The following is a 26,965-nucleotide window of genomic DNA, read 5'->3' on the forward strand; positions in this document are numbered from 1 at the left end:
TATATAGAGATATGAAAATGAACAATAGTAAATCAGCATGACCTGACGGAATTACGTCAACGTTTGAAACTATCAGCCATATTTTTGACAAACAGTACAACGTACTTTTACAAACGAACTCCGTAGTTTCACAAACGAACTAGAAACATTCACAACTAAAAACGTACGGTACTTTCACAAACGAACAAACTTACCCACACCGTACCCAATAAGTTGTAAGTTGTAGTCAGGTGCTTGATATTTTCCCTTTTAAGAAGTTGATTGAATAACATTTTTATTTAGAAAAACAAATACCGTAGCTTTCTTTAAAGAGAAATTCTCTGTATAAATTTGAAAAAAATGGTGTATTATGAAATATATATAAATAAACAAAAGTCTTTTAATGTAAAAATCCAAAGTTGGATTGAGAATTTGAAAATAAGAATGGTTATGCAGTAAGAAAAGTTTAATATCTTTTTTGTTTGATAATCATTTTTATGAAATGGAGAGTGTTTGGTGACTGGTTTTTGATAGCTAATAATAATAATAATAATAATAATAATAATAATAATAATAATAATAATAATAATAATACAATAATAATAATAATAATAATAATAATAATAATAATAATAATAATAATAAGTAAATAAAAGGTGTAAGTTGTAGTTGTAACAAAGATTCATTTGCGAAAAACGATCGTTTTTGAAAGTACGTTATTCGTTTGGGAAATAACTTATTTGTGAAAGTACCTTTGATCGTTTGTAAAAGTACCGTACATTGTTTGTTAATGTTCGTTATTCATTTCACGTTTGTGCATTGTTGGCGGCAATTGCCTTCTTCTGTACCCATCAAATGGTCTGGATTTGCAACATTGTCTCGTTGACAAGTGGCGCTTTAAATGATATCAACCAAATAATAAATGGAATATTCTGATAACGTATGTGGTAAGGTCGTATAAAGCAGAGAAGCTGCTGTTACATTTGATTACTGGATTACTGTAAGTGATTTGTCTTGTGTATCATTATATTTCCGAATTAATATTAATTATTGGCTTGATTTGGGTGAACATATTGCAGTTACTAAATCTAAGATCAGAGGTACCGGATACTAGAGGTGTTGTAAGGTATAATGATAAAGAAGTTCTTTAAAAAAATTCTTTGCACTAGTAGTAAGCCTAGTATTTTAAAATTCGGAGCTTCTGTTTAGATCAAGTAATTAAAAAATGGTCACATTCAATGTCTCGAAAATGTACAAACATTTACTAGATTCTGGTTTGCAATCCCTTCATACACAGATCGATTAAATATATTACACATAACTTCTAATGAAATGAGATTTGATTAATTCACAATATTCATTTTCGCCTCTATGATCAATATGTCATTGACATACAACTTCTCATTTCATCAGAATCAATTAACACAATACACATTTTCACGACCCGATGAACTTACATTGCTATTATTTAAGTATTTCCTCAGAATAATAACATGAAAATATAATTAATAATTATTATATGACGGCAACTATGCAGCTCAGATGAGTCACAACGTCTACACAAAACTCAGCTATGCATGATCTGTGTTTCTTACATCTAATTAAATACTCTACCAACTGTAACTTTAAGAGTAAATTGCACAAAAATGCCTTAACCTAGATAGCTGGGTGCCCTCTAGTTCTGATCTTGACATAAAAAATAAACTATATCCTCACTGACACTGAATTGCTATTTCTCCTTGTGTTTCAGCTAAAGGGTTGAAATACAAGTATAATAAAGAGCATGTTTGGGCCGTTAATCCCGTCTTTAGTAAAAGAACTCATTACTATCTCTTTCTTAAAGAGTAGGAAAATGTACTGCCACTAGAAGGACCCCACTGAAAACAAGTCTTTGGACTTTCGTTGGTAATCCTTGGTGTTGACACCAAATAAATCCAATCCAATCCAAACTTCATCTTTCAGGCCTCAGGATGAGATCTCTCTTGTCAGACTAACCCGGATCTCAATGTCTAATCACGGACTTTTAACTGTACTATCAATTCACCAGAGATTGGAGTTGACAGCTGAATGTACGTTGTAGGGGCGGGGGCACGCCCTTTAAAAATTACTCGCCCCACCCCCATCCAAAAAAAAATCACTTGCAAAGAGTTAAAAATCACATAAAATCACCTTATTTTCCGAATTAGCACACCTCAATTGATCATCGAGCCCCCCCCCCTCTACTTACCCTTCTGTTGCGGAAGACATCAAGCACCCGCACCAACAAGGGAGTCCGGGATCAAATACCTCGATGATGGAGACACCAGACATGACGTCGAGTGACCACAATACAATATCCTCCCTATGGCGCCACCACTGCTAACATTAGAATGTTTCAAATGCATATTATATAATATCTATCTTTCAGACATCGATGAGTGTTTATCTAACCCGTGTCAAAATGGTGGAACCTGTACCGATTACATAGACGGATACGAGTGCACATGTGTTGCATGGTATTACTCTTTCGACTGCAGTTTGTTAGGTGGGTCACTATTCAAAAAGTAACTCCTCAAGTCAATGATAATAACAACAACAACAACAGCAACAACAACAACAACAACAATAATAATAATAATAATAATAATAATAAAAATAATGGTAATAATAACAAACAATATATAGGCCTAACAATAATTGAAACAACAAAAACAACAACAACAACAACAACAACAACAATAATAATAATAATAATAATAATAATAATAATATAGCTCCGTTTCCGTATAGCATGTTACGTTATATATCCGTATAATTATAATTTATGTATTTTAAATTTGTACCGCTTTTTTTGTATTCGTTACATGAATAGAGGTTATTTAAAACATTTATTTAATCTGTAAGCTGTTTCTGTTTTCAGATACTTCATTAACGTTGAATGAATTTGTTAAGTATCCGAAGCATGCCCTAATTGACCACGCATTTGTCATCGTTCAAGCTCGGAGTGACATCGAATGTATAGTAAAATGTAAAAAAAGATCTGACTGTCAGTCAACTAACTACCAGAAATCATCTGGGACATGTGAACTCAACGTATCGACAAAAACTGAACATCCTTCAGATTACCTTTATTCTCATGAGCATGTATACATTGAATAAGATCGGACATCTTCGGACTGTCTCTGGAGAATAAGATGTCAGTGTGCAAGAATTGGGAGCTTTTGATTTGCCAACGATGTATCCGTAGAACGAATTCACTCATCGGCCGTGACCGTTGTGCGTTCTCTGAAGAACAACGACAAATCTAGACAACGTTCTCGCAACGCATGATATTACGTTCTAGGTCCAGTATTTTTCGTAGAATCGAAAGCTCACTAATTACGTTGAAGAGAAAGCAGCACTTAAAGCACGGGACATGCATTAGTCATCTTTGCCGTGTATGCAATTATACCCACAAAATTCAACTTAACAAGGCATTTGGGCCTATAATTGTGTTCAGAAATCGTCTGTCTTATTGCCTTTTATATGATGTCAGTCAAGTGTACCGTCATAGAATATATTGTAGTTTACTTTACATGACGAGAAGTCCACCAAATAATCATAGATCATGTGGAACTATTGGACTAAAAATAATAATAATAATAATAATAATAATAATAATAATAATAATAATAATAATAATAATAATAATAATAATAATAATAATAATAAATAATAATAGATGGATTTATATAGCTCAGATAAACGAGGTCTCTATGCACTCGGGACTAGATGTTGCACTTTTCAATAACTTTCTCCTCCCCTGAGGGTCACTTCATGTCCACTGCAGCCAGTAAACTGGCGCACTTTCATCTGTCCAAGTGAACCAGTACACCGTGGTAGCCCTCTACTCATCTCGAAAGATGTACTGGGTTCTTTAAAGTGTACATGAGCATTTGTGTACACTGGGCATACGGTTTATAGTCCTTATCCGAGAAGACTTGTTCCACCACCATAACTAGGAGCGAGCCGGCCGTGAACCTGTGACGATATTGTTGGCTATGATCACGGTGCCCTGCCTTAACCGCTCGGCCATTTGGCTGGCTAAATGAAATAGATTATTTCTACTTCTGATTATCACCGCCTTGTTATCATATCACTATTATCAACATAGTCTTTATCATAATAATAATTACAAACATCATCATTACCATCCTCATCATCATCATCATCATCATCATCATCATCATCATCAATGCAATAATTACGGTATCTATTGTGAGGAGAGTTGTCATTTAATTGCCAATGGAGATGCCCTAGTTTCAAACAGAGATATCTCTATTTAATATATAATTTAAATAGGGAGATCTCTATTAAAATTTAAATAAAGATAGGCCTATATCTGCTAATAGAGATATTTGTTAATAGAGATATCTCTATTTAAAACATATATCTTTACTTAAAACTCAATTCACTATTTAAAACGAAAATATCTCTATTAACAAAGTTAATATAGATAACTTAGTTTTAAATAGAGATACCTGAGTTTTAAATAAAGATAGATATAGGCCTATTAGTTAAATTTTATAATATCTCTATTTAAAACTAAAATAGGCCTATCTCTATTTGCGATTAAATGACAATTCGGCTAGCCATTATTAAAATTACCTCCAATGGTTTATGAAACTGCCGCCCGTCGACCCCGTCCGTCAAAAATACAGAAAATATAGTAGGGCTTTTGTTCATGTAAAATAAGGTTATTCTGTCTTTATTATATTTGACATTTTTTACACTTTTTGTTACGTTTCATTGATAATCATATTAGATTTTCCTATATAATAATAGAAATTATCTGAATGAATAACAAGTGTATACATATATATACATATACATATACTGTATATATATATATATATATAATTATATATATATATATTGTAATTAATGCGTATATATCACTATACAAGTGTATATTACTTTCGATTAGTTACCTCTAAATTGTGGCGTTGGTTATGTTGAAAGATAAAATCGTTCAATCACCGGAACACAGCAATACAACGCAGGTTAAAGTAGCAGAAATAATGTGAAGCACTATTAAATCGGGCACTCGCTGCGCATACGACGGTCGCCGGCCGACGCGATTCTATAACGAACGCAACGCGACGACGCGCGCGCAAAGGATCGTTTTTAATGACGATACGTATGCGATACGTTCAGACTGCCACCGTCGTACGACCGTCGCACGACGCAGTGAGTACCCGGCATTATATCGCAAACATTTACAACATACCAGTGTGTCTGTAAATTAGAGAATAATGTGTTACTAAAGATACGCTTGGACTAACAACCCTTTTTGAATAATTATTAGACTGATGTTGATGTTTCAGGTTGTTCGACGTCATCACAGGGCTTTATAAATAATACTACTCTGTATTTTGATTTTAATGAACATATTATAAGGACAATTAAAAACAGTTGTCAATCTGGACATAAAGTGACACCTTCACCAGGAAACTGGTGTACAGTAAACAAATAATGCTGAATTAGACTTATAATAATATAACTAATCGACGACTCGTATAATAATAAGCATGCATACGTACTCCCGTCCTTTGCCGGTACACAGAATTATTTTCATTACTAGCCACCAATTACTGAAATAAATAAAGATTAAATTTACCAATACTTGTTATTATTATTACAAATTTTATTAATGAATGAATATATATATATATATATACATATATATATATATATATATATATATGTATATATATTATATGTATTAATCAATCTGCATAAAACGTAGGACTTTATTCGTTGTTGAAAAGCTACAGGGTAGACTACGATGTTCCATCATGTCCTTATTAAACACTGTATATGTACCTTTGATGATTTATATTTATTCAGTAGTGTTAACGGCAAACTTCCTTCAATATCATATACAATATACGGCAGTATTTATTTATAGCCGTATCTCCAGATTTATCTGGTCGAACGCCCTCTTGAGGCGTACCATTGTGTAATACAATATTCCCGACAGTTATTTGGACCTGTTCAACCATGAAGCCTTTATGGTCTAGTGGTTATGACGCTCGCCTTGTCAGCGAGATGTCGCAGGTTCGAATCCCATCGGAGGAATTTTATTACACAATGACTTTTTATAGGACTTTATTCGTTAAAAAGTTACAGGGTAGCCTACGATGTTCCATCATGTCCTTATTAACACTGTATATGTACCTTTGATGATTTATATTATATTTATTCAGCAGTGTTAACGGCTAACTTCCTTCAATAGGCCCTATATATCAAAAGGCAAAGCCACAATGCTTTCGAGTGACAATTTGATAAGAAACAGTCAAATAAACCACTACTACTCAGTGCCAATCAAACTTCACAAATGAGCAATCCGAACTTTGCTAAAAATACATACGTGTAATTTTGCCATGATACTTATAACGTTATTTCAAACTCCAAGATATCATATATTTACACGTTATGTACACACTTAAGCCCAAGGGCCCTCTTAAATCTATGTCCAGAACCCCTCGTTGGCCACGGGCCTTGGTATAATCGAAACTAATAAAGTAGTTCCCTATTCTCAGAGCTAAATTATAAGTTAAATACATTACTATATACTTTGGTTCTTTATCCTCATTATCTAGAATGCATGCATGAAGAAGAACAATTTCTTTTAAATTATTACTGTTGGATTAAATAATGATAATTATAGTACTACGTACGCACTATTACAGCTAATTTCCCTACCTTCAGTAAGGAATAAACGTGACTACGTTTACCTTTTACGCACATTATTCAAGACCACTACTACTCAGTGCCAATCAAACTTCACAAATGAGCAATCCGAACTTTGCTAAAAATACATACGTGTAATTTTGCCATGATACTTATAACGTTATTTCAAACTCCAAGATATCATATATTTACATGTTATGTACACACTTAAGCCAAAGGGCCCTCTTAAATCTATGTCCAGAACCCCTCGTTGGTCACGGGCTTTGGTATAATCGAAACTAATAAAGTAGTTCCCTATTCTCAGAGCTAAATTATAAGTTAAATACATTACTATATACTTTGGTTCTTTATCCTCATTATCTAGAATGCATGCATGAAGAAGAACAATTTCTTTTAAATTATTACTATTGGATTAAATAATGATATAGTACTACGTACGCACTATTACAGCTAATTTCCCTACCTTCAGTAAGGAATAAACGTGACAACGTTTACCTTTTACGCACATTATTCACGGCAGCCAATAACTTCGAATCGAAGACTAGCAGCGTTTCCGTACCACTTTTCGGGATGAATACGTATGTTCCGAGCGGTTATCAGTGTCGGGAAGTTGTTTCTGACCTCTGTGTTTCTGTCTGTGTTCCCAATAAAGGTCTACAGTAAAATGTGAAACAGTTTTACTAAACGATTTGGCATGCAGTATAGGTAAAAGATCAGTTTTGAAAAAGAAAAAAAACCTTTTTTTCTTCTAACAAGTACATTTACTAAACTGGTAAAGTGATTAAGGTGTTATTAAACGAAGATAAGCAGAATTATGAAAATCATTATAGAAATATATGTTTACTACGACTGTTGTTGGTAATACTTTTTCTGTAATAATAAAAATAATAATAATAATAACAATAACAATAATAACAATAAATGACGATGATGATTTGGTAACTCTCTGCGGTTACCACGCAATTAACACAAGAGGCGGTATTCCAATTGAGAACCAAGTTAAATAGAAACTACTCTACACATAACATGTTAAACATACAGACGGTTATGGCAATGGTGACCAGAATGAAATCACTGATATTTTATAAATACAGAAACAAGAGAATTATTTTTTATCATAAAAATATTCTAAATTTTTCAAAATTATATATTTTTTAAAAATGGAGAAAATTGAAAATTATATTCAAATCTGAGAGTTTTACTTCCGGCCATCTAGAGGTGCCATGGTCTGCCATTTTTTTTTGTCTCAGCCCCAGCCACGTGGGCCCGTGGTAGGTGGTCACTCTATCTGTGCAAGTACCTCCCTAGCTCCCCTCTATTTAAAATTCCTGGATCCGCCAGTTTTGACGTACCATTCCCAGTTCTAATCTTTGGTTAGGTCTATCATATATTTCTCTCATTTGGCTATTTGTGTTAGCTTTTTATCAAGGATACCCTCATACCGTTTGGAATTCATCTCGACTTGGATATTCTTCGGATTTTTATAAACAACAATTATGAACTCATAATACAGCAGTTGATGCCTATAAAATAACTAATAAAATTCCGTCAAAATATTTAAGCGCCCCACCGGGGACCCTTGGGGTCTCCAGCCTAGATGCCCGCTTCGGTCGCACACTGGATTAGTTACCTTATGAAATACCCCCATCCCAACACTTTCTCAAACGTTCCGCCGCATCGGACTTTGAGCGTCCTCCTCCTTTTCAAGCTTCGATTAAAAGATTTTGAAAGTGGTCCAAGTGGTGACAATTTAGGAGTTTCAAAGGCTTATTTAATCGATTTTAGAGTCTTCTAATATGTAGAAAATACATATAATATTTTTTTTCTCCCTGACGAATTGTGCTTTTTCTTCCCGACGAGGAGGGGGCAGCTCTTCCCCACGGAGAGGAGGGGGAGGGGTTGGACGATTTATCCGACGAAAAAAAGTGGGAGCGGTCGGGTGTCGCTCAAAATCTCTCGAAAGTGATCCATGGAGGGGGGGGGGATCCTCCCGACGGGGGGACTGTCGGCCCTATGTCCCTATGGTTCCCCCCTGCAACTTTCATTTTTATTCCCACATTTCCACTCTTTGAGGGGTTCCCGAGGACGAGCTATAGCACCCTGCTTATGTTTAACTTTTAACGTTCACCGTATTTGGCCCTTAAAAAGTGCTGCCTCTCACTCGTTCGTCACTTCGCGGCCGCCTGTCGAGCTAACACATAGATATATACCCTGGGCGCCGCGGCCAGCGTGGTTCCTAAAATGATTTGTCGCACTTCCAGGATCTTCTGTCGTTTCATCAGTGATGGCGCCAGTAGGGGGGGGGGGGGTGATGATGTCACCGACGAAAAAAATTTGGCGTGTTCGGGCGTCACTCAAAATCTCTCGAAAGTGTTCCATGGCAAACATTTTATGGGTTTCAAAGACTTATATAATCGATTTTTGAGTCTATTAATATGTAGAAAATACATAGGCCCTATACTTTTCTTTCTCTTCCCGACGAATTGTGGTTTTTCTCCCCGACGTGGCCCCCAGAATTAAAGAAGTTGAAAAATGATGTCCGTATAAAGTGAGATACTTAGCTGGGTGAAAGCCAACCCATGTCCTCTTTGTCAAAGGTCGATGGTGATCTTAAGGCAAATTGAGCCTTATTACATTGTTATGTTGTTGTGTTGGATGATTTTAATATTTTTGGAAAATAAAAGTAAAGAAGAAAGTGGTCTCTGATTTATGAATATAGTATCTGTCCAGTTGAAGAGGGAATGCAGGAGGATCAAATGCAACATCAGGCAGAAAATGTACACACACAATTCATAGTATAGATATGTGTGATGGATAGTTTTAACCATTGGATAACCTTAACTTAGAAAATCTCACTTGACCAATATACCATTATCAGTGAGGCAATAATTATATAGGTTGTAACAGTAACTATGATGATGGACTGTCATTAATAAAAAAAAAACTGAAGAGGTGGGGGGAGCGGATATAAGAGGCTCTATGCATTTTGATCAGTCTGCAAAGAGGCTTTGTAAATCAAAACATAGATCGGGATGACGTTCATCTTTGTTTAAAATGAAATGGAGTGGAATATTAATGTAGGTCAGGAGTATAAAAACAAAGGTCAAGCAAAACCTCGTGGATGGTTTTTGTGAAAGGGCGGGGGATGGGAGCGTGTGGTTGATAAGATTTCGATAATTCTGTTTTCTAGATGCTCGAATATGCACTTTTCTGCTTTCTCGGGGGTATGTCAAACACTTATTAAACTTTCTCAGATTTTCTTGTGTGAGTATGGAGAAATGATGTTGATCATGAGGCTTGGATTTCTGATGACATATTATGTGGTAACACTTTGAGAGAGATGGAAGAAATGGATTTCTAGCTAGCCATCACGATTAGGACCAGATAGGTTCTATAGTCGCAAATTGAAAAACAGTAGATTTTATGTTGTGGTAGAGGAATCAGGAGGGTACGGGGACCCTCCCTATGCACTTTTATGCATTCTCAAGGGTCTGTTATTGACTATAAATTTCTTCGAACTTCAAAGATTTTCTTGTGTGAGTATAGAAATATGATGATGATCAAGAGGCTGGAAACGCTTATGATGATTTTGGAGATGGAACAGTTTGGGAGTGGTGGAAAATGCGATCGAGTCGGCCCATCATGATTTGTGGACCTGTGGACAAGAAAGGTTCTTTAGTCAGGTGCAGAGCGAAGGCCTGAGCAAATTGAAAAAAGCAGCATTGATGTTGCTGTAGAACAATATGGAGGGGTCAGGGAGTCCTCTCTCGGATTTTATTTTTGTTTTATAGATGCTCGGACAGTAAGCACTTTTCAGATATGTGTGGAAAAATGATGATGATATGAAGATTATGAGGCTTCAGCCTATGATGATGATGAAATAGGTAGTGAATCAGTTTTAAAGTGATGAGAAGTAATGTGATTGAGGTGAGCTAATGGGGTCAGGGTAGTCGGAGTACAGGTAGCGTAGGCCTAAACAAAAAGAATAAAGCAAACTTGATGTTGGTCTCTCTGACAGGGTCTATAATCCACGCCACCAGTGCCACGTCTGGAGTAAACTCCAATAAAGTCTGGTGCCGAAAGCTCCCGAAAAAACAACTATTCTGATCTTCACAGCAAGAAATTTATGACTGACAATGGGACTACCATAATACCACAGTCAGAATCAAGGCAAACAGTGCCACAGCTCGTATGTCAGGTAGAACATCTCGAGCATTTGCGAAGGCAGCAGCGAATAAAAACGAGGAATAACAGCCGGTAGTGGTATAAGTGTGAGGCAAGCCACCCCAACCCAAAAAAAAACACACAAAAAACACGAAAATTAGCAGTTCTGACGTTATATATAGAGCTATATAGTTATTTATATAATCTCTTATTGATAACTACTTCTACAAGCTGCTTTATTTTGTATGTATGTCTGGTTCAGATTCAGATTTAGGGTTTAGGTTTAAGTAGTTTTTGGTATTGAAAATAAGGGGAAGTGTGGCCGCGTACGCCCCTCTAAATTCGCTTTTGAACCCTATGTCTATAACTAAAATTCCAGGTTGAAAAGTGACGTGTCAAAACGAAATAAGCAATCGTTTCGTAAGTATCTTTATGCTGGACACCCCCAAAGAACAAAATTGTCATAATGGTGGCCAACTCGATCAAGGGTCGACGAGTCTTTGCCTAATCCGTGGCGGAAAGCCCAGCTATCAAAGCTGTGGCCAGTGGCGTCACGCTCAGGCGGTGACAGGGTGGGGGTGGGGGGATGAAGTACCAGGGCTCTCATGCACGAGGGGAACCGACATTGTGGTTTAAACAAATATAAAGTATAATACCATTAGTGGCGGATCCGGGGGGGGGGGGGATGCGAGAGACTTGGTATGATATAGGCCTAATAATATATTGACTATATCTTTGATTTATTTTCTGTGGTATAGGCCTAAGAATAATATAAAATCACCTTACCTTTTTTTAAAGAGAGTTAAAACCTTAAAATATAAAGAAATTTAAGTTCATTAAAAGATACCTCAGAAGTCGGGAAAGCTCATTTCAAACCATCTAGGAATCAAAATTTTCCCGGGGGAGGACCCCCGGCCCCCTTTCATTTTTGGGTTTATGGGAAAATGACCCCCCCCCCTCTTTCAAATCCTGGATCCGCCCCTGACCATAGTTTCATTCAAAGGGGCCACAACAGTTTTAAACAATAAAAGCTGGGTTCTGATGTTTGACATTGATTCTGATTTTGTGATCAATCCGGTTTGCATATTATAGGGCCTATACGTTATTAAAACATCTTTTGTTTCTTACTAAAATATTTGCTGTATATATTTACACCTAAACTGTGTACATATTCGAATTAAATAATACCAATAAAGATTATGTACTTAACACGTATGAAAAAATAATTAAACAAAGTTTATGGGGTAATAAAGCAATTACATATAGGAACAAATCCCCTGTTCTATAGGAACTGGAGTACATCAGGTTTCAATAAGATGAGTGATATATAATTATTTTAATCGTCTAATGAAACCTAACGAAATTCTTGAAAAACTATGTATTAAAAGAAATTGGACGAGTGAATATATTTCACTAATTGAGGCTATTCCAAATGAATGGGTGAAATTAATTAAGCAAAATACGAAACATGATGATATACATGTGAATTCAGATGAGAATATGGTAATTAACAACATAGTTCAAATGAAAACAAAAGCTGTTTATTTAAGTTTTGTTAACAACAGTTTTATTCCTTCACAAGGTCAGTGTAGATGGAATAAGGTATTTAACAATGAAGATATAAGTTGGAATGTTTGGACGCGAAAAGTGAACAATGAAAATAATAGAAAATATGCACAATTGAATTATAAATTATTAATCAAAGTTTTTCCCACCAATATGCAACTATATAATTGGAAACTAAAAGATATTAATACATGTAACAAATGTGGTGAATTGGAGGAATAAAAACACATGTTCTTTGAATGCATAAGTAATAATGTGTTATGGAAAAAAATAGACAATATTTTCAAAAACCTTGACAACAACAGTAGTTCTTTTAAAGAACTCCTCCTGGGTTGTGACAGTAAAATTAAGAACCAAATATATTCCATTGCAGTCTACGCTATTTACAAAATTTAAATTTTAACAAGCCAGTATGTACGAACCCTTGGATAGCGTTTAAGTATATTGTAAAGGATATGAACGCAAGAGGCTTATTAAATAAGTTCTTTTGACTGTTCAATAATTATATGCCCTTTATTATAAAGATTATCATTATTATTATTATTATTGATCGGATGGTAAAATTTCAATATCATTACCAATACCATTGATATTTTCAACATAATGCAGTAGCTCTTTGGTTTGATTTCATGTATATAGATAATTAATACATACATAAATTTGTATGCATGTATGTACTGTATATGTGAATTTAATATGTGTGTGTGTGCGTGGGCAGGGGCGGATCCAGAGATGTCCAAAAGGGGGGGCCGAAATTAGGGCCGATCGAGACAACAATGACCTAGGGGGTCCGGGGGCATGCCCCCGCGAAATTGTTGTGTTCTAGACGCCTGAAAATAACATTTGAGGCGTTGTAGGCTATCATTTTTTTCTTTTTCTTTCTTTTTTTTTTTTTTTTTTTTCCCTCCAAAAGGGGGGGGGTATGCATGTATGTACTGTATATGTGAATTTAATATGTGTGTGTGCGTGGGTGTGTGCGTGTGTGTGCATATGTTTAAGTATGTGTGTTTTTGTATGTGTGTGTGTGTGTGTGTATGAATATATATAGTGATGTGCGTTTTGAAAACGTTTGAAAATGACTAAAAGAAAGTTCTTGAGTTTTGTTTTTATCATTATAAAGATTATTTTATTAATTATTGATCTGAGATGGAAAATGGTATTGACTTCATTAACATTATCAATGATATTACATCAGCAGTTACCTTTCTGTTTTGTACATAAAAGAAAAACAATTAGGAATTGTTGAAATAAAAAAAATGTATATGTATATTTAGGCCTATATGGTATTGGTGTGTATGTATGTGCGTGTATATATACAATATATACATGTGCATGTGTAAGTACATTTTTGGAATGAGATGTATTTTAACATATTCAATGAATTACATTTGGGACCTAAAAGAAAAAGAATATATGCCTATTAATATATTTTTTAGAAATTAATAAAAGTTTAAAAGAAGAGTTTAAAACTACAGTCAGCCATTGCGGACTGACCCTTTTTGAGTGCAATTTAGTTTTAATGTTTACATTTTTTGTCATTGATGACAGAATAAAAAAATCAAATGTAACAAAAAGAGATAGAAATAAAAGTGGGTGAAATTCCCACGGAAGAGAAAAAAAATTAGTACATATGCCTACTGTAGGCCTATACCAGTTCCGAAAGTTGGCTTATGTATTTTGTATTGGTTTTGTCATAAAATTGTCTGAAATATTTCATCCGCAGTCATGGACTAGTCTACGTTCTCTGACAACGCAGTTTAAAACAGTTCGTAAATGCCATAAACTCTGACCACGAGGGGCATTCACCCTCTGGACCCCGACCGGGGCCCTGCTCGGCCCCCACTGTCTTTTTAATAGCTCTGCTCACTTTGCCTAGATGTGTATAAGAGACAGCTTTGAATGCATAAGTAATAATGTGTTATGGAAAAAAATAGACAATATTTTCAAAAACCTTGACAACAACAGTAGTTCTTTTAAAGAACTCCTCCTGGGTTGTGACAGTAAAATTAAGAACCAAATATATTCCATTGCAGTCTACGCTATTTACAAAATTTAAATTTTAACAAGCCAGTATGTACGAACCCTTGGATAGCGTTTAAGTATATTGTAAAGGATATGAACGCAAGAGGCTTATTAAATAAGTTCTTTTGACTGTTCAATAATTATATGCCCTTTATTATAAAGATTATTATTATTATTATTATATATATAAAACATTTAAGAAGTGTTGTCTTGTTTTAACTTAAATAATGAATATTCCAGTAGACCTATATAAACAAATAGAGCTGCCTGTTACAAAATAAAGTAGGAGCTGAACTTCTTCTTGACTCTCTCTCACCATGGACCTATTAATAGGTCCATGCTCTCACCTTGTACACTGAAAATAATAGTACTATTTTTACTACATGGCTAAAAAAGCACAAATATTGTCACTACTACAACTGACAGGGCCATCGTTAATTTAAGTCAGAGCCCAAAATATAGCATCATATTGAATACGTCATCTGACATCATGGGAACCTAAACTTTAATTACAATTATTTGTTTACTAGGCCTAATTCGAAATTATTATTTAATAACTTTAATCTAATACATACTGATTAATAATAGCTGATATTTGATGCACATTTCGGAATTAATAATCGTTTTTTATCTTACTGAATATTTATTGTCTACCAAATGAAATATTAATTATATTTGAATCTTCAGAAATACAATTTCTACAATATTATTCTTGTTTTTATATAGATAAATGTTCGATAAATACTATCTTTCGTAAAACAAACGAAATTCAGCGCGTCTATTTTCATTCCAATCAATGGCGTTTGTAAACATGTGCACTGACGTCATCGTCGAATCCCAGGACTTTCGACGGCAATGCCTGCCTGCCTAGGTCCCAGGCCAACCAATAATAATTTTAAAAATGTATTTTTTTAAATATAGGCCTATGGAGCATCCTAGTACATGCACTTCAACTTTTACAACAAAAGCCTAGGTCTAGTAGTACGTCCTACTGTACTTAAGCCTAGGCCTACATTAGTTTGATGTCGTCGGGTATAATTCTGTCTCTAAATGCAGCGTGACCACTAGGGAAAATCAAAATTCCCAAGAGTGGGTCTAAAAATTCCCAAGATTGCTTTTAAAAACCCAACATTCTCAAAATATTCTTCATTTAAAAGTCCTTCATTTTAAAGCTTTTTCAATGAATTATAAACTGTACAGTATTTTGTACTGTATAGGCCTTAACGAAGTGTCTGGGTTTTCTAGACCAGAAACTCGTCCGCTTTGGGCCATAGGCCTACTATAAGGCCTACTCTGTGCGTCCGTAGAAAATCCTTTTTGGTGACTAAAACGTGATATCCTTTCTTCTGGCCGCATTGTATGTTAGGACAAGAATTTGAAGTTTGTGCGCAATTTCACCCATTCGATATTAACAAAGTCAGTACTTCACACACATTAGGCCTATGGCCTACAATATTATATAAAAAGGCATAATCGATCTTTACAGAGTGTCGAATTGATCTGTCAATTTTATACCAGGGGCTTACAGTATTGCATAGAAGTATTTAACAATAAGAAAAGTGGGGAAAACAGCTTCCTTTGAAATCTACTTAAGCGAGTGTGTATGAAACATAGATTTTCTATGGCAACTAAAATTTGATACTACGTCTAGAAGTGTAGAGATACGAACCCTATTACTAAAAACTGTTGAATTCTAAATGATTACAAAATGACCAAGCATAAATGAATTGGTCTAAAATGATATTCAAAGATATTATACAGCTATAGACCGCTAATGTTTGTTTTGCATGTCTATCACACACCGTCACTCACAAATTAACGTATGTAAAAATTGGTCGTAAAATTTGATAACAAGTTGACCATTAAAATCTATTGTAAATATTTATTTGAATCCGTACACCGATTTTGTTTCAAGTTGTTTGTTTTCAATATTATAGCTGTTTCATTAGGCCCTACGATGACAATGTTTTGAAATCGTACTGTATAACTCTCCAAAAAAAAAAATTATGGGCAAACAACAGAAGGCTCTGAATTTTTTACAAGTTGACCAAGCGTGTTGCTGCATCATTATTGTTCAGTTACGATCACTATTCAGAGAGCAGCAGGTTGATAATTTGTTTTTCCCACAGCTATTTAGATTGTGAGTGTAAATATTCTTTAGTGTATTAACTGTAGATAAGAATTGTAGATAAATAATGCACATAAAATCAATTGTCGATGGAGGACGGCGTCAGTCATGTAATTAGTCCCATATTAATAGTACCGATATTTTGAATACTCCTCTTCCGCGAATTGTTTTATTGACAGTGACTCATGTAATTCTTATATAATCACTTTCAACATTTTAATCTAAATAGTTCACCATATCGTAAAATTTTGAATACTGTACCAACCCAATTTGTTGGCGATCCTCAGTGTATGTTATGTTAATGAAACATGTCATAATGTACAACAAGGGAATGTGTATTACAATATGCCAGTACGTATTTTTTAGATTTTGACGCACTCCGTTCTGTTGTGTGTGACTGCTGTTGAAAACAAACTTCCTCATTTTGTGACTCGCTATGATGACTGAGATGTGACCATGTTGATTAATAATATTTTGTTTGGGATGGAAAAAAGGAGTCAATTTCCCAAAAATGCTCCATCAGCACATAGTTTAGTGTGGTCTATGGACAGTATGGCTATGGAATTTACTAACCACACAATCCACAATCTGTCTCTTATACACGCAAAACTTTAGCTGCATTTGTTGGATTAAACTTTAACTTCGTTTGGTGGCGCCATTTACTCTAGGTAGACGGAGACCGGTTTTGTTACTGGTTGGTACATTTCTTACAAACATTTAGCCAAAGGCCAGTGAAAGCTCGATGTTTGCCATCCTTATGTGAGCTATCGTAAAGTCATGGTTTGCCGGAGTTGCGTTCAATTTAAATCTCCGAACTTCTGAAGCTGAGATATTCTATGAGTGTAGGCTTGTATCGCTTGCTACAATTTAAAAACGGGTGAGCAAATAATGAATTAGGTGCTAAATTTTGATTTAATGCTGGGTAAGTTAAAAACAGACATTCCGTCCGAGTGGGACTCATTCAAAAATTCGAGGGGGTTCGCTAGAAAAACAGGGGGTTCGCTAGAAAAGGGGGGTTCGCCCGAACCATAACCCCCCTGGCTACGGGCCCTAAGGGCCCCCAATAACAATCACCGCCAGGGCCCCACAAACTCCGTGACGCCACTGGCTGTGGCCGATGATCCAATCAGAAAACATAATTTGAGATGCAAGAAAGGAAAACACTAAATTGAGCAGGACGTAGATGGAAAGGTGATACGAAAGAAAAAAAAATTAAAAAGCTGACTGAAAATGGAAAGGTGGTGATCGGCTGACAGCGTGAGTTGAAAAGACTTGACTCATGCTCTCAATCAAAAGGTGATTGCGAAGGGCACCAACGCACACAAGTGATAAATACGCGTAGATAGCATTGGCGGATCCATGAATTCGAAATAGAGGGGGACCATGCAGGGACTAGCAGAAAGGAAGGGTCTACACCACCTCAGCCCTACCAAGGATGGGGATGAGGTAAGATAATATTATAATTATGGCACCGCTAGATGGCCGAAAATTATAGGTAATTGTATTTTTGCCCTACTAATAATAGCCTCATCGCAGCAATAATGCCATGTAGGGAGTGCTTGAGGGTAAGGCAGGTTCAGCAGGGTGGGGGGATCGTTGAATAAATGAGTGGGCGCGAGCTGGCAGGGTTAACTCGCAGCGAGGAATCATAAGCTTAGGCTCATGTTACAGTATTACGTACATGGTTTGAGAATGTGAGTGTAGAAGCTATATTTCGGTAGTATCTAGCGAGATAGAAGAATCTTGTGACACATCTTTACATTGTGTGTATGCATATTAAATTGGGTTTTAAACATGAAGTTTAAAATATATACCTACCTCATTAATTGTATGGTAAGAGCTGCAGTCACTCTTCTTGTATTCAACTCTGAACTCCGTAACCCAGTTGTTACCACACTGCCTTCCCTGTGTGATCACCCCCGCTACTTCCATGTCTGCCTGTAAGTCCACATTAATCCAGGGGTTGGTATCGGTATTAGTGGCCATCCATCCTCCTTTCTTGTCAGAGGAACGCTCATATATTGTATTCAGACGCCCTCTTGCGGCACGGTATCCATAAGTCGCCTGGCTACTTGCTGAAAATGCGCTGTCGGGTATGACTTGATTAAGATTATTAACATCCAAGCCTACATTATATTCGTTGCAATTGTCTGAAAGTTGTTATATAAGTATAATGCATTATTCATAAATATTATTTTTGAAACCAGGACTAACTCTAATCGAGGACTAACTAGTCCAGGACTACAGTTAATCCTGGACTAACTTAGTCCATTTTCGAGAATACGGGCCAAAAGGTTTAAATGTTGGCAAGTGGGTTCAAAGCTGAATCTTGGAGTGTTATACAGCATTGCATCCAAATTACTTAAACTGATTGAGTGTTAGGAGAACTTAGCTGCATAGACACGATTAAAAGGCGTAGGAGATCATGTTCCGATCAGATGATAATATTCTTCTGGCTTGGTAATAAACAGATGATCCGGCCATCCAGGGACCATGCAGCTTCAACACTTTTATTGCGCGAATCCTCGTGAAGGAGGCGCAAGCGTTTGAATGTAAGATTTTCAGTTATAAAGAAGCCAGATTGCTTGAGCGATCCCTTGTTACGAAACACTTCAGATCTAGCAAGATACGAAGTATATTTGATGATAATAGGACGGGGCTTCGGCTTGGTCGACTATTAATTATGTTTTAACTTAAATATATTCCATATATTTTTGGATTGTCGATTTTCACTTTTCTTTTCTGATTTAAATATGAAGTATGATTTGTAAATACAAAATGTAAATAAAAAGAAACCTTAAGTCCCTTAACAAATCTGTGTTAAGTTCCAGTTACTATGTTGAACCAGTTTAAACCATGCATTAATGTTTTCTCAATAGGAAAGCACTCAACGATCACTGCAGTAATTTAAAACCTCGCAGGTTGAATTGTTATAAGTTAACTAACAGATGCTGTTCATTTTCAAATTCCAAATGACATTTTTCACGTACACATCATCAGTAACTAATTTCCAATCTAGTAATCTTTTCTTACAGGTTTAAATAATGTGTATTTATTTCGTAAAATTAAATTGCGCTACTTTTACCAAGTGTTTAAATTCATACAATATATTTTAGAATACCATGTTTTTTTCACGATCGATATTTTCATTTCGAACCCTAATTCCCATGTAGCTTGTGCCGATGGGATAAAAGAAGTGTGTACCTATAATATACAGAAGACTTTTGTGAAACATTCTTCTATTTTACATCTAAGTGATTATTCTTTATTCTAGGTTCTGAAATTTCCTTCTTTTTTCCTTTCACTTGGTTAGCATTGTAAGTATTCATATAAAACCGTTTTTCATTTTTTACAACGTGGAGATCAGCTCTTCAACTGTTAGTAAAGTTATGTACCATAATGTAATTTATTCTTTCATATCTAGAATTAAACCAAGCTTTAAAATATATTGATTTTTCACCTGAAGTTATATATTTTTCCCTATAGTTGTTTGTGTTTTAACTTCATTTATCTTAGGTGGATCTAAATTGACAATATTATTCAGATTCACAACTGCTTGTAACATTTTGTATTATAGAACTCTGCAAAAATTTGCAACGGCATGGACATCATCATTATATTTACTAATTATTCAATGTGTATTTGATTGGATACATATCATAGTTTGGGATACATTTCTATTTACCCGGTCCTGCAGTGGGCTCAATAGTCTTTGGACCCAACTTAATTTTAATGATTTTATTATGGATGGATTTGTTTGGTTTAAGCACCAAGAATAAGCCACGAAAATCTGCAGAAGACTTATTTCAAGTGGGCTCCTATTGGTGATGATTGGGCAGTACACCGACAGACAATCCCTTGCTCTCAGAATAGTGTACTGCGTTAACGTGCACACGGGCCATAACACGGCTAACATGTCATAATAATAATACCACAAATAAGGACAATCATCATAGGCCTAACCTAAACTTACACCCGACTCTTAACTGACAGTAGATAGCCAGATCAAGTACTCCAACCGGAATTTGAAGACAGTATAACTGCTTGGTACCACATTTATTACTGCAAGACACAGTTCTCGAAACGCCGCGGACTCTGTGACAAAATGTGCGGAGCACGATGAGGCCGACTTTGGAACGCTGTTGTTATTGACTCTGAGCTCCGTTTCCCATTGCATTATATTACCTTAGAATTACGTAAAAGTTTTCGAAATCTATGGTATGGCAATACCATATATTATATATCTACACGATATGCTATGATGTTATTTTTTCTCATTGCCGACGTCAAAAATTTCCGATTGCCGTTTGCCCGAGTAGAAATCCCAACAAAGCTTGATTTTTTTTTCAAATATTGTTATTAATACAGCTGTATGTTCAAAGTCCTGTAACATTATTAAATGTCGGATTTAAATTAGTTTTTTACCAGTTTTATAATTTCCATTTGACTATTTAACCCTATATTATTAACTAAAAATCGATGTTTTTATGTATGTGGAACAACAAGACATAATTACCGTCAAAATTGGTGATCATAAAAATTATTTGATATGTAATTCTACTTGAGTAGAACATTAATAGAAGGTGCTGGGAATGATGTTGCTTCAATTAGTTTTCGTTGCAGTCATTTAGGGGCGTTTATTTGAGGAAAAACAGAAACGCCCAGTATTCCAGAGAGACGTTTATTCTAAATGAGGCTCTAGCGAGGGGGCGTTTATTAAAAGCGGGGTGTTCGAATAAATACTGTATTTTTAGGCCTCTTTGTACACATATATTTCAGTTGTAATGAATATAGTTATGTTTCCGAAATACGTCAATCGTTTTCTGTCATTTGTGATCAGTCTCTCTAGGGCCAATAATATACATATATTGTATGATAGAAACTTCCCCCATCGCATATATGCTAAATGTATATAATATGCGGAAAACTATGAGGCAAGTTCTGGTAACTAACTTAATTATAGCACGAGAATTATACATGATGATAATACTAATAATATATAATGATAATAGTAAAATATATAACAACAGAGTAAATTCGGAGAAAATAGGTTAGAACTATTGACCCTTGTATGTGAGCATTATTGACTATATAAATTGACTCTGAAACGTAAATATTCGAGATAAGTCTCCGAGGAAAGAAGGTAAAGTCAAGCAATAAAATGGACCATAAAAGAAAATTGTGTTGATTGTTTTAAGCCGAAATGTCAAGTCATGAAACATAGGTTGTCGAGTTCGAGCGGAGTGGATTTAAATAGAAGGAAATAGCGGAATTATTGCATTCGTCGTAACCTGCGTTTTTATATACAACTGCGAACTGTGGTCGCTAAACAAATCTTAAGTTTAGAGTATTAAATAGATTGCTTTAAAAAAAAAACTACTAAGAAGAACTTTTAAAATTAACTGGCCATTTGAAATTAGACACATTTAATTATACAATAGAACTGGTGAGTAGACGTGGTCTGAAAAAATTAGGAATAGATGAATGAGATGGTTATAGAATTTGTTAAGATTGCCAGATAATTCGCCTGCCAAACAAGCATTATCAGAATATCATCGAAAGTCAAAAAAGGCTCAGAGGCAGACCAAAGACCACACGGATGCAGACAATTAATAAAGACCTAATGTGAGTGATATAATATGAAGTCAGAAAATGTGAGAGTTGGCCGCTGATAGAAAGGGAATCATCTCATCATGAATGGTGTGAACGCTATGTCTACAAAAGACGAATAAGCGAACAGATAATAATGATGATATCAAAAGGTATATATAAGTATATAAATAACTTACTTTCAGCCATAGAGCAACTGAAGATCGTAAATATAACTAGAATCGAAAACATCTTGATTGAACACTCTGTCCAAACTAACCAACCATTAAACAAATACGAGTCAACTCGAATGATTCTCACATATAGGCCTAAATATTTTGTCATTTTATTATTCTTTATTTAAATATCACCAATTGTGAGCCAATTGCCACTACTAATAAACAGAATTCTCAAATATTCATATTTAATCAAGAACATGTTATTACACACTTAAATTGATCCTTGTCATTTGATTGGTGAATTTCTTATCACGTGACATTGGTTATTTACACCATCATCAAAATGTGTTCCATCCGCGCATGTTTTGTTCCATTTATTTTATTCCATAGCATGCCTTAACCTTTTCATTGGTTAAAAGAAGATAGACTGTTCCATTCAGAAAAAAAGGTAGACTTAACTCACTCTATTTTTTTTTCATAAAAATATCAAATGATAACGATCTATTTTAGGTGTGTTATAAAACAAATAATGAATGTGTTATTCGTGCAATGGGAATAATATTTTCATGAGTTGAAAGATTGACTGTTCTATTGAATGAGGCGGAGCCGAATGAATGGAACAGTCAATCTTTCAACTCAAGAACATATTCTTTCTTTGCACGAATAACACATTAATTATTTGCATTGGGGTTTACATTACCTGCTTCAAATCATGCAGAATATCGACGTATTTATTGTAGCTTATTCATCTTTGAAAAATACAGATGCATATAGATGTTTATACATATTTGAAATATATACATACGTCAATTGACACAGAATTTATGGAGTTTACCTAAATAGAATCACATCTGGTCTGTAAATATTGATCTGGTTTGGTTTATGTTTTCCACAAATGTTATTAAAAACTAATGGAATAAGAAATCCTACATTATCAAATTATTTTTACGCTTACATGGTACATAAATTGTTAGTAAATCATTAAGAAACATTTAGCGTAGTAGGGGATTGAAAAGAAAATATAGTACGTTCATTCAAAAGAATGGAAAAAGTAAAAGATGTATAATTGCATCGGAGTACGATATTTTGTTGTGGGTTGCCGATGCTGTTGATCAAAATGAGTAAAAGCTTAGTAAAAAAAAATCACAAAATAATTTTACAAAATGGTTTGAAAGTTATTTAAAGGATAGAAAGCAATTTACTGAAACTATAAACTGGGCTACTAGAGAAATAAACCGTGGTGTACCACACATGTGTAGTTTAAGATTTTAATTAATTTCATTATTTAAAACTTCTGAATTTATCAAGGAAAACTGCATGTCAAGCTCGCAAGAGACACACCCAACCTAACATTATTACAAAAAAAACACGATCGAATTTACTTCTCAACCCCAGCAAGAGTCTGAAGAACGGGCTGCTTTATGGATTTATTTGGTGTAAAGTAAAACACAAAATCACAAATTAGTATTATGTATAAAGTTGGTTTAACCACAGATCCATTATGCATATAGGATTTGTGGTTCAACAATGCCAATACAGATGGCGCAAATATAAGAAATATGATTATTTTGAAGCAAATACAAATAATGACCTCAGGTAATATTTGGCAACATGAACATTGTTAGGCCGTTATTGTATTGTAATAATAAAGTAGATTAAATTTTAGATAATGTTTTCAAATATGATACCGGTAACGCATAATAATGCCAGATGTTTGGTATTCATAAATACTGGTAATTAAATAAATGATACTAAACCGTCTGTGAATTACGACGTTCTCAGGAAAGTATGCACATATTAAGTAATGTTGCTGCGAAGCCGTAAATTTATTTTTGAACCTAAAGTACGTACGGACTCTTTATATATTCTTTCTGATTTTGTGGCAAAATGAACAACTAATATTGGATTTTAGTCTATTTTTTTAGAGCAACCTCGACTCACTGTCATTAATAATAATACTAATAATAATAATAAAAATATAATAATAATAATAATAATAATAATAATAATAATAATAATAATAATAACAATAACAACTATAACAATAAAATTAACGATAACGATAATAATAATAATAATAATAATAATAATAATAATAATAATAATATAATGATAATAACAATAATACCTAAAAGAAAAATAACTCTAAAAACGACGTTTCGACTCCTTAATTGTATTATTTCATGTTCAAATAATGAGATACGATACGATACGATTTATTGGGTTCACTTTTAGATCAGTGGCACCCATCACTTAGATGGTGCACCCATTAACAATATAAATTATAAGCAAAGGAAAGCAAAAGACAGTTCAAAAACAACAAAAGGATAAATAGCATAACAAAAACAAAACCAAGCAATTTACAGTAAAATTTTACCCTTATTATCTAAAAAAAAAAAAAAAAAAAAAAAAATTCTTACGAAAATATAGTAAGTAAACTGAATGAAACACACTGGGCTGCATAACAACCTGTACTTAGAAGTTGTGTGAAGTTACCGGATTATGTATTTATTTTATTTTTTTATTTATTACTTTTCTTTTTCTACGGACCAGGGCAGAATTAAAGTCAAATTCAGTGTAATAGTACTGGTTCTTGTACAGCTCATTGCGTTTCATCCAAGCAATATAAAGGTATTTTTTACAATATTTGTCGAAGATAAAACTTGCATCATTGTAATCAGAATCAACCAAATTGTATTTAAGGGGAAATTCATTATGGATAAACAAGTCATCAAAGAAAAGATGGTGTCTAAAATTTGCCAAACTAGAAGTAAACATATCCCAAGATATATCAAGGTTGTATTCATTAAGTTCAATTTTAAGTTCCTGGAAAATTGTATTTATACAGGATACAAACTGCTTATAATCTATAAAACAAAAGCTTTAGACTAGAATGTCAAAGTTCGTAACAAGGGATATTAACCCTCCAAGTTAGATAAAGAGTTTAGCTTAGACAGAGTTTCTTTGTTTATTCTGGTTTTAATTGTCTGACAATTAGTTTAATTGTATTCCTGTATATTTTTTGTAAGTTTATCATTTTATCATGTTTATCTGTATAATGGTTGCGAACTTATTCAAAAAGTTACTGAACGGCACATGGATAGCAACAATTTAATAATAAGTCGACTTATAAAAGCGCAAATAAACAAGTTAATATCTAATAAATCACCTGCTCAAGATGACAGTATAAGATAACGAAATGGGTATCTCTTCCATAACAATTAAATGTTATATCTTCATAAAAGAAAAACCTCTAAAGTCAAAGGAACCCAAAGTTGATTCACCTTGAAACTTTTTCAACAAACTGTGTACACTGAGATCTGTTAGATGTGTTTTGTAATAATAGCCATTCCCCTTTGATATTGCTGCTGGTCCAACGTTAAAACATTCGCAAACATGTTTATGGTCACCCAGCAGCAAGAAAAACCAATAGCTGAACAAAGGGCGGATGAGCTCCTCGGAGTCAACGGCCAACCATTAATTAGTTTAAGGAATAGGAGTAGTTTAGTCTCATTGTTATTATTGTTATTATGATTATTATTTTTATTTTTATGTTACTATTTTATTCTTATTTGCATTTTCTTAGTTGGCATATATTATTTCTTTGTAAAGCGCATAGGGGCAATGTGCAATGTGCGCTATATAAATATAACATTATTATTATGTGATTTATGGGGCAACATGTTGCTTGTACGTATTCCTTGCTCTGTTCTGATTGGTCAGGTGTTAAGTTTGATTGACCCTCCGGAAAGGTTCGTTGTATTTATTAAAGTTAACTGAGTAATGGGCTTACTAGACTGGTTCATTTAGTTTTCTACGAATTTTCGTTGAGTATTATTTTCATTCGACTGGTTCGTAAAATAGACTTCGTTGACAACGAAAATTAACGTAACCAGAGTGCGATAATCAGCGTTAAGTTATCCACGTGACCAAAACAAACATGGCCGAATATAAATCATCAAAGGTACATATACAGTGTTTAAATAAGGACATGATGGAACATCGTAGGCTACCCTGTAGCTTTTGAACGAATAAAGTCCTATAAAAGTCATTGTGTAATAAAATGCTTCCCACGGGATTCTAACCTGCGACCTCTCGCTGACATCTGCCAGATTTATCTGCCCGGACGCCCTCTTGAGGCGTAGCATTGTGTAATACAAAGTTCCCGACGATTTTTTGGACCTGTTCAACCATGAGGCCTTCGTGGTCTAGTGGTTATGACGCTCGCCTTGTCATATACAAAATCTGTGTGTCATACCCTTTCACACTGAACTAGTTCGCACTAGGTTCAGGGTACGGGGTGGAACGGGGACGAACGGGATATGAACGGAATGGACGTAGTAGACACCGAATACAATCTTAGTACGAACGGGATGAACGGGCAGCGATTTTTTTTCCGTACGAAACATTTGCATGAAACTTCACTCGGGCCATCTCGGATTGACTCGAGTGAGTACGATACGAGGAACAAGAGCAGACACTTCGCAATATCGTGACGCTCGAGTTTTAATATTATTGCTCTTTCTATGTTTACCTACGGTAGGCCTATGAAATTTCACGGCCTTATGTGATGTACGTCACTGTGTAACTAACTGTGACCTTCTTGGATGTTATTAAATGTTAG

General features: G+C 34.7%; 2 protein-coding genes across 3 annotated transcripts in view; one reads left to right on the plus strand and one right to left on the minus strand.

The window, feature by feature from the left end:
- Nucleotides 1-3,644, plus strand: part of LOC117124837 (neurogenic locus notch homolog protein 1-like) — a 17,198-nt gene extending 13,554 nt beyond the window's left edge. The window contains exons 6-7 of the mRNA XM_033271173.1: nucleotides 2,387-2,503; nucleotides 2,879-3,644. Of these exons, the coding sequence (XP_033127064.1) occupies nucleotides 2,387-2,503; nucleotides 2,879-3,117 (356 nt within the window). The 3' untranslated portion in view covers nucleotides 3,118-3,644. The remainder of the gene's footprint in view (nucleotides 1-2,386; nucleotides 2,504-2,878) is intronic.
- Nucleotides 3,645-3,919: 275 nt separating this feature from the next.
- Nucleotides 3,920-22,520, minus strand: LOC117124832 (probable carboxypeptidase X1). 2 transcript variants are annotated; one of them, XM_033271166.1, is made up of 4 exons: nucleotides 22,363-22,520; nucleotides 18,392-18,723; nucleotides 7,200-7,347; nucleotides 3,920-5,591 (listed from the first exon to the last, which is right to left on the minus strand). In XM_033271166.1, the coding sequence occupies exons 1-3, from the start codon at nucleotides 22,505-22,507 to the stop codon at nucleotides 7,201-7,203; spliced, it is 624 nt and encodes a 207-aa protein (XP_033127057.1). In that variant the 5' UTR covers nucleotides 22,508-22,520; the 3' UTR covers nucleotides 3,920-5,591; nucleotide 7,200. The 2 variants fall into 2 exon arrangements, with proteins under 2 accessions (XP_033127057.1, XP_033127056.1); XM_033271165.1 differs by having other exon boundaries at nucleotides 7,189-7,347.
- Between the last annotated feature and the right edge of the window lie 4,445 nt (nucleotides 22,521-26,965).

The sequence above is a fragment of the Anneissia japonica genome, unplaced genomic scaffold, assembly GCF_011630105.1.
Source record: "Anneissia japonica isolate Jap-2015-1 unplaced genomic scaffold, ASM1163010v1 scaffold652_len952628_cov199, whole genome shotgun sequence".
Taxonomy (NCBI): domain Eukaryota; kingdom Metazoa; phylum Echinodermata; class Crinoidea; order Comatulida; family Comatulidae; genus Anneissia; species Anneissia japonica.

Excerpts from the sequence above, each read along its gene's own strand:
- LOC117124832 (XM_033271166.1), bottom strand. The coding sequence starts at position 22,507 with ATGACAAAATATTTAGGCCTATATGTGAGAATCATTCGAGTTGACTCG. Across the intron at positions 18,724-22,362 it reads CAGTTGCTCTATGGCTGAAA|ACAATTGCAACGAATATAAT; the intron begins GTAAGTTATTTA and ends AACAACTTTCAG. Across the intron at positions 7,348-18,391 it reads CTTACCATACAATTAATGAG|ACCTTTATTGGGAACACAGA; the intron begins GTAGGTATATAT and ends ATTTTACTGTAG.